Source organism: Anoplophora glabripennis, unplaced genomic scaffold (assembly GCF_000390285.2).
Source record: "Anoplophora glabripennis isolate ALB-LARVAE unplaced genomic scaffold, Agla_2.0 scaffold32, whole genome shotgun sequence".
Taxonomy (NCBI): domain Eukaryota; kingdom Metazoa; phylum Arthropoda; class Insecta; order Coleoptera; family Cerambycidae; genus Anoplophora; species Anoplophora glabripennis.
The window spans coordinates 1285614-1303156 of record NW_019416220.1 but is presented as its reverse complement, the minus strand read 5'-3'; the positions used below and the strand labels follow the sequence as shown (position 1 = coordinate 1303156).

Here is a 17543-nt window from a genome sequence, read left to right as displayed (position 1 = left end):
TTATAATACGACCAAATTTAACATGGATCTAGGTAAAAATACACAGTTTCAATAATTGTTTTATACAGGGTGGTCCGAATTTTATGCAGGAAACTTCGAGAGCACATAGGGGATTGTATTGGTATGAATAACTTGAGAACGGCGAATCTTAGGGAAAAAATTAAAATTACCGTTTTTACGTATTTTTTGCATTAGAATATAAATGCGTTACAATAACTTGTAGAAAATGCAGTGGCGTAGGCTTTTTTATAAAAAAAAGTGGGTGATCCCTGTCCAGTTGTACTGGTTGAACCTTTAGAGCTCATATTTTAGGGAATGCAAGGCCTAGTATGATACATTATATGTACCAAATTTTATTGATATCGGTTAATAGATTTTCGAAATATAAACCAAAAATCAATTTTTTTAATAACTTCAACACCCTGTATCTCTAAAACGGGGCCGTTCCGGACCTATGTTTATAAGGCAAACACCTATTATTTTAAAGCGAGTTTTGAGTTTCGCGCTTTTGACTGAAACTTAATTTTGAACTTTTGAATCCGCTTGGGATGTGTATTACGACCACAGCTGGGAGGAGACAAAAAAAAATACCAAGTAGTATTTTAAATATAAAATAGTATTTTGTAATTAAAATACTTTTGTTATAATCCCAAAAATATTTTGTATTGCAAATACTTTAATAAAGTACTTTGTATTTTAAACAGGTATTAACGTCAATCGAAGACTGTATCTCTTTCAGCAACGATTTTTTATTTTAGGAGAGTGATGTATTAAGAATAAATTGTCGTTAAATGCTTCAAAATGAGTTTCAGTAGAAAACTTCACTTAGTCTTTTATGGTTACACCTATATCAAAGATTTAGGTATCTTTTTGACTCAAAATTCACATTTATTCATCATATCAATTCTATGACTAAAGTGGCATACTCTATGTTAGGTTTTTTAATCCGCTATACTAAGCTATTTTCTAACATTGAAACACCAAAGATTATGTATTTTTGATTTGTATGTTCTAAACTTGAATATGGTTCTTTAGTTTGGTGGCCAGTATACAATAATCATGTAGGAGCGATAGAAAAAAACAAAATATATTTGTCAAGACCCCCGCATATAAAATTGACAGTAGGTATCAACTTCAAGTTGTTGATCAAAAAGTTTGATATACAATCAATGGAATTTAGACGTACTTTTAGTGGCTTAGTATTCGCTGTTAAAATAGTGCGTAGTGAGATAGATTCACCCTATATATTATCTAAATTTATTTTTCGAAATCCGCTTACTTTTTAGTTCATAACATAAATAAGAATTACAGAAAGGTAATTAAATAGTAATATAACAAAAAGTTTATAATTAATATAAAATTAAGTATATATGTATATAAAACTTACGTTTTAATGTATATCCTTGGTAAAGGAACAAAGTAGCACTTCACAATTAAATACTTCCAGGAAGGTCGTCTATCCCGTATTTATTGTTAAGGCTTAAGGAATTCCTAAGAAATTAGGAATACTAATAACTGAAACCCTTAAAAGTTTATGGCGGTTGTTTTTATTCCACTGAAATTTAGCAACCCATAGTTTGGTATTTTTATGACAAAAAAAATATATATGGTTGGTTTTGTTTTTTTTTCTCTATTTAAAATATAGTAACAGCACTTTTGACGATTGTTTATAACAAATTGTTAAGTAAAAAAACAAATTTTCAATCAAAAATTTTTCGTTTCCTGTATTCATCTAGAGAATTGCAAATTATAAATTTAGAGAAAGAAAAAAAATCTTAATATATGTTTATTAAACAACATTAGATATTCGGAAGTTGACAATAAATTTCCTCTTCTTTTAGGATCTTTTTTAAATTGACGCTAACGCTTATATTTTTCGAGTCATTTAACCTTTTTTTAACATTTATTTGTTTATCTCTTTTGCAATTAATTGTTTATATGCGAGTACGATTTTTATGCACATTTTTCTAGACGTCATGCGTCATCCCGAATCGAATGAACTCTCAAACTCAACCATCCCTTACCTCGAATTATAAGTATTTTTCACAATTTTAAAAACGTTAAGTAGAACAGTAAGAAAATGTATAAAACTTGTGCCCCGTTGGTTATACAGAGTGGGCTGTTAGTGTGAGAAAGTAAAATAACTACCTTGTTACTCATAATACAGAAAAAAAGTTTATATAAAAGTTGTACAGAATCAAGAAACCTATACAACAAAATTAATTTGAAACATACAGGGAGATGAGTAAAAACGGGACACACTAAATATTGCATTTTTTAAATGGAACACCCTGTATATTTTTAAACATATGGATTTCCGAGAAATTTCTGTATATAGCAATATAAACAGTTTATCATTTTAGTGCGGGGTTGCCAAGTTATGTAGAAAATTCTTCGAATTTTGGAAAAACATGACCTCGAAGAAGTTGTATTAACTTTCAGTTACCAACACTTGGAACAAAATAATTAGACAGAGTTATAGACAAATGTTAGACAGAAGCTCCTATATTAGCTAATATCGATATTTTATACAGGGCATTTTTCATAATACGATCATTTTTAGAAAGTTTAAACTTGATTTTCTAAAATTTTTCAAATGGAACACCCTGTATTTTATTCTATTTTATTCACATATCGGTCCACTTCAACTTTTATTAATTAAGCATGTTCTATATCTAAAATTGTTTAAGATAGAGCAACATTTCTCAAAAAACTTAATTTTTATTATTTTATAGAATACCAACTAACAAATATTAACTAATATAATTAACTCAAAATGGAATGATAAATTGTGAACCGACAAGTTGACACAATATGACAGTTTTTTCCAACGCCATTTCGTGCGACCGAAAATAATGAGTGAATAAGTTATAACTCATTCAACGGTACCCCCATTAACTTTTTTGTTTTTAGAGTTATAGAAAAATGTGAAATACAAAAGTTGCACAATTTTTTATGAAGTTTTCGAAAATGATCGTAGAAAAACAAATAATGAAGTCCAAACAAAATGATCGCGGATGTTGACCTTGTTGTTATATGGTTTATTGGGTTCATCTCTAACACTAAGCGAGATACTATTGAAAAACGAAAAGATTTTTTATTTAGAAAATAAGATATCTTGTAGACCTCTTTTAGGAATTTCTTTCATTTTTCCAATTACGGATTCATAGATTTAATTCGTAGTTAGTAATATATTTTGATATATCGGACATTTTATTCCTTAGTGTTCCTAGTTCCTAGACAACATTTTTATCATTAAGGCGATGTTTCGCATCGTATTAGCTATGTCCTGTTCAAATTTAGTTTCGTGCAACTCTCTCGGTTTTAAAAATACAATACCCATGTATGTTTTCAGCCACGAAATTTGAATAATTCCAAATATTTCGAATTTTCACCACCAAGAACGGCGGTGACTACAGTATTTACAAATAACTCAAAACAAATAAATAATTATAAAATACACAAGAGTGAGTAAATAATCTGTTTACTCGCCTGATTTTTACAGCATATGATATACTTGAAATCTTGTGGCTAATTTTATAGCACTGGTTCGAGGATCCTCTCTTCTCTTCCACAGCGTTTAAAATTTCTGATTCCAATATTTTCACTCTGAGTTTGTTCCCGTCCATCATTAGCGTATTGATGTTCAATATTCGATAATCTGTTAAATGTCGAACCTGTCTTACAAACATTTTATTATTCGCTACTCGTCGGTCGGGGTAACCTATTTGATATCGCCTTCTTGCAACAGCATGGTTTCCTCCTGACAAAGTAGACTCCATCACAAACATCTCGAAAAACCAAATCGAAAACTAAAATAAAAATTCAATGATGACGTATCCAGTCTTTCCGGTCCGCCGAATTAACGCGCCAGTTCGTTTTTTTAACGTATACCATTCCATCATATTATACCAGGTGTAAAGCCAACTGACAGTAGTGGTTTTTCAGAGACGGCAATAGGGCATTTTAACTGAACAGCGGTGACTAACCTCCATTGCCTTTCGTCAGCGTTAAGGACGTGACGGGATTCTGCTTAAATATAAACTGTTCACGGTTTAGTTTTGTGCCGTTTTGTTTTTCGATATATTTTATACATCTAGCATCGATTGGCCGCAGAGGTGGCAAAATAAGAAAACGGTAAACCCATTATAACTCTATGACACGTACTATTACCCCTAAAAAGATGACCCCCACTTAAAGTTACTGCCTCTACATACAGGGTAGCCCATCAAAAACGTACCGCAAGGCATTACAGGGTAGTAAAGAACTTTTCGGCAAAATCCAAAAACAGGTCAAATTTGTTTCTGAGGGGGACAACTTTTGGCTCAAAAAGCATATCAAAATCTTAAACCCCCGAAGTGGGGGTGCTATCCCCTAAATTTTTTCAAATGGGAATGGGGGTCAAGTGGGGGGTCATTAGAAAGGGCTTTAAATTCTCTATACATCGATTCTTACTTTTTCAAAATCAATTCATTATTTTAGAAAATATGCAGCTTTGAAAATACGAACAATATTTTTGACGAGAAATGCGAAAATCGATTTAATTTTACTTCAAAACTTACGGTATTAGCTTGGTAAATTCCTTCAAAAGAATTCGCTGTTTTTTTCCTGATTTGCGAATTCTTTAGCCTGATTTTGGTAAGCAAAAAATTGTCCGCTTTTTGTTTCGTATTTAGATAGGCCACAAGAAGTTGCTAGATAACTGTCTTGTGACTTGTAGTTGAAGAGTACCAATACTGCCGAGTCTTTTAAATTGATTAATTATGGTGTACTCAATTCCAGAAAGAGTAGAAATTATTGAGCTTTTTTTCAAAAACAGTGAATGCGGAAATCGGGTCGCCGAACTGTTCAACCAACGGCATCCTGAGAAACATGCGTCTGGAAAAATTGTTCGCGAATTGGTGGCCAAATTTCGCGAAACTGGTTCCGTTCATAACAAAAAGAGGCAGGTTGAAAATCCGGTACTAAATGAACCTACCTTGACCCCCATTCCCATTTAAAAAAATTTGGGGGATGGCACCCCCACTTAGGGGGTTGAAGATTTTGCTATGCTTTTTGCGCCAAAAGTTGTCCCCCTCAGAAACAAATTTGACCTTTTTTTAGATTTTGCCCAAAAGTTGCGGTACGTTTTCGATGGGCTACCCTGTATATAATACAAATGACTTAAGTTCAATCTTATACTTTTTTAATATTGGGTTATAGGGAATCACAATTCATCAAATCAAATTTATTCTGACGTTAATATAGCGAAACTACTGTCATCACAACCAGCTCCAAGATATTGGTGTTCTGGCGCATATTTCAAGTTGGACTTTCAAGTCGGTGAGACATTCTCCTTTCCAATTGTCCTACTGTGACGATAGGTGGAAATGGGGTCAGTCAGGTGGCAAAAGGTTTTTTCTGGGAGCTTTGAGCGACGTCCCTAGGATGGAACAGAGTGAAAGTGCACGTTTGCACATTGGCAAAGAGGATGTTCAGTTACGTTGTCTTAGCGATCATTCGTATTTGTTCAAAGTTACTGCCATTCATAAAATCTACCCTGCGGCATACATAAAGGTGATACTTTCCCGTGAGTGTTTAGAATTTTTATATTGTTATTTTCTAGGTATTCGACCTGCGACAATGCCATGACCAAGTGACGACACAATCCGCTGGTGTAGCTTGCCACATACCAGGACCGCAGTCTGTAGGAGGCATTGCTCCAGCTGTAAGTAAATACAAAGTATAATAATTATTTAGCCATACTTGTTTTTCCTCTAGCCATTACTGAATTTGCCCGTCTAGGGACCGTATTATCCGGGGCAGCATATTGAGAAGACTCCTTGTTGGTTAGAAGTGCACCTACACAGAGCATTACAGTTACTTGATGAGGTATTGCATACAATGTCAATTGATGGCATAGAATGAGCTGTCCTCACAAGTGCTAGACTGCTCATAAATTGAAGTAAATGTTGCGGCCGGTGGTTAGTGATTATTTTGATTGTCGTTTGTTATTTATTCAATGACTTGAATGAAAAAAGGAATTCGTACTATCGAAGAATATGTTTGGTCGTAGAAATTGATTTTGCGCTTGGAAGACATCGATTCTAAAACTGGAGAGTAATACAGAAAAGTTGCCATACATTCGCGACACAACAAATATATCAATTAAGCTAGAACAGAGAATTGTTACTTCGAGCCAATCTCCTGTAAATAGTTCAATACCATTTGCGCTTAGTATATTTGTACATTAATCCTATTCTGAACGGCTTGACTAAACTTAATTGTCAAAATAAAAGAGAAACAAATCACGATAGACAGTTGTCACTAGAGATGTATATATATTTCCGTACAAGAGATTTATTCCGAATGGTTCGACTAAACCTAATTGTCAAAATGAAAGAGAGAAACGGTAGGCAGTTGTCAATAAGAGAGAGATTCCCATCTAAATGATGCATGATGATAAGACAATGGATTACTTGTAAAATTTCAAAATTTGCCTTATGAATGCCATTTGGAGGACAACAGATAAATGATGGATCGAACGAAATGCCAAAAAACAAATGATTCTTCAAAAAAAGTTTACTATAATTCTTAGCAAACCCACAATTATTATTTGATGTTTATTCCAAACAAAATAAAGGTTCAATTTGTTTCAGAATGGTTAGTATTTGTGATTCGATTATCAGCATAATACTGTTTGTAGTAGGTACCAATATAATTTTATATTTTTTTGAAAGCTAGAGTGTTGAGCAGCTATAATAATAACAGCTAAAAGTGATGTAAGTATTGAATAGTTGAAAACTATTCATAATTCTGGAAAGTATATATTATATTAAAATTAATTTTGCCTTAGAAGTAGTGAAGTGGGTGTTGAATGAAAAGATATCGAAATGCATGTATTAGGGGTAAATAGTAGTATCTCGAAGCAATTATAATCTCTATTCAATGAAGTCTTATTTTATGGCATACCTTAGCATTGCAAAATGTATTGCCTGAAGTTACATGTCAGTTAGCTCAATGGGTTGTAAGGGAGAGAGAGAGAGATTCCAAGAGGTTCATGATGACAGAGGCAATGGATTAGATAATTGAGCAGCTATAATAATAACAGCTAAAAGTGATATAAGTATTGAATAGTTGAAAACTATTCTTAATTCTTAAAAGTATATATTATATTAAAATTAATTTTGCCTTAGAAGTAGTGAAGTGGGTGTTGAATGAAAAGATATCGAAATACATGTATTAGGGGTAAATAGTAGTATCTCGAAGCAATTGTAATCTCTATTCAATGAAGTCTTATTTTATGGCATACCTTAGCATTGCAAAATGTATTGCCTGAAGTTACATGTCAGTTAGCTCAATTGGCTGTAAGGGAGAGAGAGAGATTCCAAGAGGTTCATGATGATCGAGGCAATGGATTAGATGATTTTCAAATTCATCTTATTGAGCAGTGTACTTGTAAAATTTCAGAAACTGCTTTACGAAGACCTTTTGAAAGACGGCAGATAAATGATGGATGTCAAATAACAAATAGTTCATTAAAAAAAAGAACCTCCATTAAAATTTTTTTTACTGTAATTCGTATCAAACATGCAATTATTATTTGATGTTTATTTGAAACAAAATAATGTTCAGTTTGTTTCGGAATGGTTAGTATTTCTGATACGATTATCTGCAACGAAAATAATTTAATAATACCGTTTGTGGTACCAAATATAACTTTCTATTTTTTGCTAGAGTGTTGAGTAGCTATATAATAGCAGCTAAAACTGAACTGAAGTATTGAATAGTTGACAACAATAAATCCTATTTCGAATGGTTTAACTAAGCCTAATTGTCAAATTGAAAAAGAGGCAAATCACGGTAGATACTTGTCACTAGAAAGAGAGAGAGATAGAGATTCCCATATAAGAGATACGTACATGATGATAAAGACAATGCATTAGATGATTTTCAAATTCATATTATAGAGCAGTGTAATTGTAAAATTTCAGAAATTGCTTTACGAAGACCTTTTGAAAGACAGCAGATAAATGACAGACATATTAAAAAATAAATAATCCATTTCAAAAAAATTACTACAATTTGTATGAAACTTGCAATTATTTGAAGTTTATTTGAAACAAAATAATATAGGTTCAATTTGTTTCAGAATAGTTAGTATTTCTAGTACGATTATCTATAACGAAATAATTTGATAATACTGTTTGCGGTACCAAATATAAATTTCTATTTTCTTGACAGCTACAGTGTTGAGCAGCTAAAATAGCTAAAACTGATATAAGTATTGAATAGTTAGAAACTATTAATCCTATTTGCAATGGTTTGACTAAACTTAATTGTCAAATAGAAAGAGAGACAAATCACGGTAGATAGTTGTCACTAGAAAGAGAGAGTGAGAGATAGAGATTCCCATTTAAGAGATACATGATGATAAAGACAATGGATTAGATGATTTTCAAATTCATCTTATAAAGCAGTATACCTGTAAAATTTCAGAAATTGCTTTACGAAGACCTTTTGAAAGACAGCAAATAAATGAAGGATCGAACAGAATTTTAAAAAAGAAACAGTCCATTAAAAATTTTTTTACTGTAATTCGTATCAAACATGCAATTATTATTTGATGTTTATTTGCAACAAAATAATAAAGGTTCAATTTGCTTCAGAATGGTTAAAATTTCTGGTATGATTATCTGCAACGAAAATAATTTGATATGTAATACTGTTTGTACTACCAAATATAAATAACTATATTTTGGCAGCTAAAATGTTGAGCAGCTGTATAATAGCAGCTAAAACTGATATAAGTATTGAATAGTTGAAAACTATTAATCCTATTTCGAATGGTTTGACTAAACCTAATCGTTGAAATGAAAAAGAGGCAAATCACGGTAGATACTTGTTACTAGAAAGAGAGAGAGGTAGAGATTCCCATATAAGAGATACCTACATGATGATAAAGACAATGGATTAGATGATTTTCAAATTCATATTATAGAGCAGTGTAATTGTAAAATTTCAGAAATTGCTTTACGAAGACCTTTTGAAAGACAGCAGATAAATGCAGAAATATTAAAAAATAAATAATCCATTTCAAAAAAATTACTACAATTCGTATGAAACTTGCAATTATTTGAAGTTTATTGAAACAAAATAACAGAGGTTCAATTTGTTTCAGAATAGTTAGTATTTCTAGTACGATTATCTACAACGAAAATAATTTGATAATACTGTTTGTGGTACCATATATAAATTTCAATTTTTTTGACAGCTACAGTGTTGAGTAGCTAAAACAGCTAAAACTGATATAAGTATTGAATAGTTGAAAACTATTAATCCTATTTGCAATGGTTTGACTAAACTTAATTGTCAAATAGAAAGAGAGGCAAATCACGGTAGATAGTTGTCACTAGAAAGAGAGAGAGAGAGAGATAGAGATTCCCATCTAAGAGATACATGATGATAAAGACAATGGATTAGATGATTTTCAAATTCATCTTATAAAGCAGTAAAATTTCAGAAATTGCTTTACGAAGGCCTTTTGAAAGGCAGCAAATAAATCAAGGATCGAACAGAATTTAAAAAAAAGGAACCGTTCCTTTAAATTTTTTTTTACTGTAATTCGTATCAAACATGCAATTATTATTTGATGTTTATTTGAAACAAAATAATAAAGGTTCAATTTGCTTCAGAATGGTTAATATTTCTGGTATGATTATCTGCAACGAAAATAATTTGATAATACTGTTTGTGGTATAAATTACTATATTTTGGCAGCGAGAGTGTTGAGCAGCTGTATAATAGCAGCTAAAGCTGATATAAATATTGAATAGTTGAAAACTGTTAATCCTATTTCGAATGGTTTTACTAAACCCAATCCTCATATTGAAAGAGAAGCATATCACGGTAGATAGTAGTCACTAGAAAGAGAGAGAGATAGAGATTCCCATCTAAGAGATACCTGATATTAAAGACAATGGATTAGATGATTTTCAAATTCATATTATAGAGCAGTATACTTGTAAAATTTCAGAAATTGCTTTACGAAGACCTTTTGAAAGACAGCAAATAAATGAAGGATCAAACAGAAATGTTAAAAAACAAATAGCCATTCAAAAAATTTTTTCTATAATTCGTATCAAACTTGCAATTATTATTTGATGTTTATTTGAAACAAAATAATAAAGGTTCAATTTGTTTCGGAATGGTTAGTATTTCTGACACGATTATCTGCAAGGAAAATAATTTGATAATGTTTTGTATTTTTTTTGCGGATAGAGTATTGAGCAGCTGTACAATAAGACTGATATAAGTATTGAATAGTTGAAAACTACTCTTAATTCTTGAAAGTATATATTATATTAAAATTAATTTTGCTTTAGAAGTAGTGAAACGTGGTGTTGAATGGAAAGATATCGAAATATATGTATTAGGATCAAGTTGAAACAAACGTTAATTAACTACGTCTCCGTTTCCTTCAACGAATCAGCAGAGCAGAGTTACAATTGCTCGCCCATTAAAACTATTCTTAATTCTTGAAAATATTGAATATATTAAAATTAATTTTGCTTTAGAAGTAGTGAAACGTGGTGTTGAATGGAAAGATATCGAAATACATGTATTAGGATCAAGTTGAAATAAACGTTAATTAACTACGTCTCCGTTTCCTTCAACGAATCAGCATAGCAGAGTTACAATTGCTCGCCCGTTAAAAGTCTTACTTGCATATCAACGTTTTTGACCCGAATCCATTTTATGTAGGCCTGAACATACTTGTTAGCGTGATAAATAATTTCAATTTCCCCTCTTATCTCGAAGTAATTGTAACTTTTATTCAACGACGTCTTATGTTATGTCAGCACCTTAATGTAGGTACGAGTACATAGTGTCACTTTGTGTTTTTTTCTTTCGATAGTCCTTTAATTGTAATTGATTATATATACGTATATGTTTACCCTTATTGTACTATAAATTTATAAAATGCTTTTTAGATTTAATAGCACAATAATTAGTTTTGTTTTGTGAAGGTTGAGTGGAAGAACAGGTTCTAACTTGAACTCTGCCTTTTTGCAATGGTTTCAATGCATACTGTTATTTTTTTAACATATTAATGTATATCGCAAATAAAATCAGTTTATTATTATTTGGTATGTGTTTTTTCTTTGCAGTGTATCCTTTATCTGCCATTTTTTAATAGGTACCTTAGTTTACGTTATTATTTGCTTGAAATTGTATCAGTTCTAGATAGATAATAAGGGAACAATTCTATTTTATTTTTTATGAACTCAGAAATTAGCTGAAATTTATTGCATTTTACTTGCAACTTTTGTGATATAGTGAAAACATTAATCATCCTAAGAATATGGAACATGTTGATCTTTTTTTGGCATTTTTTAATTTCGTAACAGTTTTCTCAAAGATCTTTAACGGATTCTTGTTTTTTTTTCCATATTCATTTAGTCTTTAACGGGAATCAGCACAAGGTCAACTTCAAAGGTCATTTAAGGCTCAACAAAACGAATTTTAGAAAAAATGTTTTAAACAAAAGTTTCATTTTTCTGTATTGAATGGAAACCCACACAAAAATATACTATTTTATTTGAAAAAACTGACTTCCGGTCCGAATAGTATACTTCTGGTCGGATCCGGAAATTCAAACTATCTCGTTCGGGCAAGGTCCATTTATTATGAATGCAATGTAATTTTACAAAAAAAAAAATCAGTGCTGTATTTTTACTTTGCATAGTAAGGGGAAAAACTTTCTGGGGGCGTAGCTCCAAAACAAAGGACTTCCAGACTTTATGCCCATTGAGACTTTTGATACACGCGATCAGAACTATCACATAGCAGTTACAAAAAAAAGTAGCAAAAAGCCATTTTCCCTAAGGATTTAGGGATAGTCCATGTGATTCTAATTTACGGAATTACGGAACTTGGGGTTCTCTAGTTTGTTTAATGGAATATTGCTTGAAAGAAAGGCGTCTGTAAGCTCATAGAAAAATACAGTCTTCAGCGCTGGGCGAGACATGGCTCTTCAAATGTCTTGTCACTTTAGTTTTGTCATAAGAATTTACAATGCGTTCACACACAGTACAAAACAGGTAGTTTCCTTTAATACGTATGTCCCTGTAAGTCCGCGAAAAAATTAGCAACATTTTTGTCAAAAAAAATGTGCGCCACTAACTTTTATTGTTTTTTTTAATTAACCAACTAAAAATACCACTTTTTTGTCTCTTGAATTATTTTTTTTAGCTAACATTAATTTTTATAACAATTTCTAAGACTAGAATAGACTATTGATATGGAAACAAAAACAGGTACACCTCAGTTTTTGATAGTTTCGTAGTTTTAATTGTTTATTATGTTGTTAGATAATAGTAGGGCAACCAGTTTGAAAAAAAAAAAAACAAATAGTTTGTATACCGGCATATTTTACCATAACTTTGATAAGATAAAGGATACTTCATAGTACCAGTCCTTAGATTTTTCAAAAAGATTAAATTTTAGCTAAAAGGCTAAAAGCTAAAAGCAACTACTTTTAAAGTAAATATGTACAAATATCGTATATACGAGTATATAGTTTAAACACTTTAAGTTTAACAAATTTGAATAAACTTAATTTGTCTTTTGATTGTTGTAGGGGACATATGATAATTTTCGTATTTGGGCATTTTAATACTGACTACAGCTTTGCAGTGTATCGACACCAAGTTCTAAGTATAGGAATGAAGATAATAAATTATAAAAATAAAAAAAATAAATATGATTTAGTATATTGTGTATTCAAGTTTACAGGTCAACAAAAGGATGATTTATTTTTTGTTTTGTTCCACGACAAGAAGTCCAGATTCGGTCAAATAACCTTCCTTGCATACGTTTTCAGCAGTGGTTCCAGGGACCAACACAGAAGCTGCTTCTGATTCTTTGTCGGTGATATCGTAGTTTACATAAGACATATTGTTCTCATCCATGAAAGACCACCACAACTTGGTTTCCTCCAGAGCAATTGGGGGAGTTGCGTCAGCCTTAGTGGTTCCGTATTCAGTGACGAAGATACCAATTCCCTTGTCAAGAGCAGCCTTAGTAGTATCTCTAAGCCACTGTGTGTGGGTACCAGCGTAGAAGTGGAGAGAGTACAAAATATTATCATAGTCTGTGATAGGATCAGCAGCTGCCTGGTCCACACTCTGGGACCAAGTAGGTGTACCTACAATGATAATATTGTCTGGATCATTAGCACGAATGGCTTTGATGACAGCCTCGTGGTATGGCTTGAGTACGTCAGACCATGACTGGGTTGTTGGTTCATTGAAAGTCTCGTAGATGATGTTGGGGTAGCCTCCGTACGTCTTGGAGATTTGGTCGAAGAAGTCTACCGCTTGTTCCAAGTGAGTCTCGGCCTTCTCTTCATGCCAATCGACGATGACGTATATGTCGTGCTTGATTGCCGCCTCGATGACGTCCACGATCAGCTTCTTCTGTCCCTCGGGGTCGGTCAAGTATCCACCATCGTTCGTCTCGATAGCCAGAGGGGCACGAATAACGTTGGAATGGCAACCGTTCTTAACGCCTTCAACGGTTGGTTCGTTATAGTATTGGGGCCACCAGATGCTCCATGCTAGAGACATGCCTTTCAATTGTACCTCTTCGCCATTTGCGTTAACCAACTTGTTACCACTGACGGAAAGTTGTCCATGCTTGCTCACGGGTTCATTCAAAGCATCCTTCGAGAAGGCGAAGTTGATTGAGCTGCCCAATACAGCTAGGAGGACGAATGCGAATCTCATGTTCAAGTGGTTGTGCTCACTGCGACCATACAACACTACCTAACGTTAAATTATGCCTACTTATATACATTTCCGTTATCAGTTCGTCTGCCTCTACAGATAATTAAATGTGATTTACATTAAATTAATGGGTTAAACTTGACGTCATATGCAGATGATGAGACAAGCAAGTGATATAGATGTATCTGCAGTAGACGATAGCCCAATAGTATCTGGACACCTTATTTTTTTCACCAATCATGTTGATTTTTGATTTTTGGATCTGAAAGTATGAACTAAAGAATATACAAAACATGCAGATATTTTAAGAGGTTGTTTAGGCGATTTTATGAGGAACATTTCCTATAAGCATGTCGCCTAAAATGTGTAGTTTTCGAGGTACGGAATGTTTTTCTTCGGATTTCTTTTAATATTTTCAAAGCGTTTAAAGATACGTAAATTAAATTGTACACATGCACTTTTTATGCCTTCCAATGTACACTTAAAAAATGTCCAAAAATCACCTCATGTAGAATAAATACTGTTATATTTTTTACGTAACTATTTTTTCAAATTTTGATAGCGATATTTGAAATTACAAGTTTTCGCAACAAGTTGGATTATAGTGACCGTATTTGAGTAAAATTACGTAAATCGAATTTTGCATTTTTGTCTGTGGAATTTTAATCAAATTTAGTAGACTGGATGTGGATGTTAGGGTACTAATGGTACATTGTAAAGCGTGGGTACAATTTTAAACGCATTGTACACTGAAAATTAAGCATTTTAGGTCACAACAAACGCTTATTAAAATACCCGCATGTAGTTTGGGAGCACCAACTAAAAATATAACACAAATGACAAGTCTTAACAAGTCGGTTCAAAAGTTAAATAAAAAAATCGCAAAAAGTTGGATTTACATAACTAAGAATTCATCAGAATTATGGCTAAAGATTAGATAGAATCCACTTATGTCTGTGACGAGACTGTGTCGAGATGGACATGATTTTGTTTCCACTTGACTTTTAGATTTTTCCCTGAATCTTTGTCATAAACAACTAATTACTTAATTTAATGTTTATTCAAATGTTCAATGAACATTTACCAAAATAGCTTTATTCGAAATACTGAAAAAATTGTTTTTAATTAAAATATAACAGTAATTGCCACGAAAAATTATATAATTACTGTTTGTAATTAAGACCTGGGTTCTTAAAACAAATAAATGAGGTAAATGAGGTTGTTTATTCCAGCTGTTTACAAAAACCAGAATATTCCTTCGTTAAAAAATGAGATAAAGATCTTAAAACATTGTTAGCTAAATTGAAGAAGTAAATAAAAAATATAAGTGTTTACACTTTTGGAAATGTATATCGAGGAGTCCTTATCCTGATAAGTATTGAATTTGTTTGTTGTTTTATAAAAATAATCAGGTAAGTGTTTGTAATACAAAATCAGGAAAATATTTGAAGTGTTATATCTGCGAGATTTTTATCCCATATAGAGAAATCATTCTGTAAATATCCCCACGCGCCAGGTTCAAAGTTCTATGCTACTAAAAATATTTGTATTTATTGAGTTTTCTAGTTTGTAACGCTTAGGAAACTTACCCACAAAGCATACAGTTTGCCTCCATAAAAACAGATTAAAATTGAACTATTATATAAGGAAAATGCACCGGTTTGTAGGAATTAACTAAACAATAACACTTATACAAAAAAATATAAGACATTTTGCCTAGGAGGGTTGATATCGTTAAAGTTGGAACTATGTCTCATTTTTACTAACCAGCAATAGTCTAGTACTTAAAAAAGTATATAAGGAGTTTAGTGTCTAAATATCATTTTTGAACAGCTATCACAAAGCATAGACTATAAACAAAAAAAAAACACCAAAATGCTTAGTAAACTTTACTACAGTATTCAAGACTGACCTTGTGACTTTGACAAGATGTTTTCACAACAAGCACACATTTGATTCCATAGATCCCACATTTAAAAATTATAAAACTTTTTTCCCCACTCTGTGGACATATTACACATAAAAAGTGTTTGCGTTATTTCATGATCCTCGGGCATTTTTATTGCATCCTCATATTCACCAGTGATAAAATCACGTTTTGTAATTTAATATTTCAGTAAGTGTTGTTTGTGTACACATAACTATCAAGTGCCCATCGAGATAACGACACTCGCACGTTAAATTTTGAAGTACTTATTGCGCGCGTGTCCTCTAAAAGTTTAAAAATAAAAATCTCACCGATCCGAATACAATAAACTCGAGAAATGACACTACTTATTTTAGATGTGATAATATTAATCGAATCTAGAAGTAAATTAACAAATGAAATTTTCTAAACCGTAAAAAACATTTATTTGCTTTATTTGGTAGATGTTAAAATGGACTTTTTTTCACAAAACTCTTACAACTACAGTATCCGATCAACAAAGCACACGAGTCAAATGAGTAGACCTTTTTAGTAGTGACGTCACACACGCCAAATAATAGGCAACCTCATAGTGCACGCTGTCATGGAGAATTTCTCAATATTTTTATTAGATCGATTTTCGACCTTATGTACCTTGGACATAAGTGCCAAAAAATGTCCTCTTTGTCATGACCTTAAATATCGCGATATTCTGGCGATATTAGAAATATTTAAGAAGTTTCAAACCCCAAGTGACAAACTAAAATCATTATAGAATCTATATATTTAAATTTATAGAACAATATTGACTTTTATAGTAATTAATAATTTAAAATTATATCAATGTTACTGAGCGTGCGCATTAAAGATATTTTCATGTAAGCGAAGTAGCCTCGCAACAGGATATCATTCCAGAAAAGTTTGGTTATGGTTTAAAGTACGGCGATAATAAACCACATGAAAAAAACACTCGATTAACACACTAACACGATAAGAATACTTAGTAGAACCAGAAAATGTAAAAGATTAAACAAAAGAGAAAATACGCTAAAGACGACAGCGATGACATATCAACAAGATCTCACCTGCGTATGAGGCTATTCTTTCCGAGCATGCGCATTAGGAATAACACGGCTAATGTTAAATTTTTACATCATTTAAATTTAGGAATATTCTTTTATATCGTTTTTTGTAAGTTTTAAGGATATTAGTGTATCTATTTTACGAAACACGTATTGGTTGTTCTTAAATACTTCCAAATCCTTGTAAAAATAAATTAATTTGAAGTTGTTCATTTTTGTAGTACCTATCTATGTAAGGGTCAGATTCGGTCTATACAATTTCGACTATGACAATTTGTTGTAGGATGCCTAAATATGTGACGTCACACCAAAAGAGTCTATTGCAAGATTAATATCACGGATCGTATAAGTCCCTTTAATACTATAATTTTGACATCTTAACAACTCAACCTTTTATTGGTTTTCCCTAGTAGGAATATGAAATGTAATGTTGATTAGATAAAGTATTAAATGCAAAAACATATCGAAGACTTCTCTAATGATGTGTAATGACTTCATTATTTACTAATTAGCACACTAGTGAATAAAGTCCATTATGTATCTAAATCATCTGTATCCTAGCATTCACCGAGTGCAGAGAAATAAAAAATGTTTACGTGATTCCGCAATCCTAGAGTTTAGTTAGCTCGTGACACGTCAATCAAAATGTCAAGAGGCGTACCCAATTGGAGTTTGTTTATTGGGTAAATACGCTCTTATGTCAAAAATAGTTTAGAAATAACTTTTGATGTACCTGATAAGCGCTTAAAATGTTTGGGGAATTTTCACTTTATCAGACTGAAGTGT

The 17543-nt window shown here is 32.1% G+C and overlaps 1 protein-coding gene and 1 pseudogene across 1 annotated transcript; one reads left to right on the top strand and one right to left on the bottom strand.

Annotated features, from left to right (window-relative positions):
• The first annotated feature begins 22 nt into the window (after positions 1 to 22).
• LOC111691383 lies at positions 23 to 5907 on the top strand (annotated as a pseudogene).
• Positions 5908 to 12739: 6832 nt separating this feature from the next.
• On the bottom strand, positions 12740 to 13818 carry LOC108906255 (endoglucanase 5A). The gene has a single exon (XM_018709468.1). It carries the CDS (start codon positions 13767 to 13769, stop codon positions 12795 to 12797), a length of 975 nt encoding a protein of 324 aa, XP_018564984.1. The 5' UTR covers positions 13770 to 13818; the 3' UTR covers positions 12740 to 12794.
• Between the last annotated feature and the right edge of the window lie 3725 nt (positions 13819 to 17543).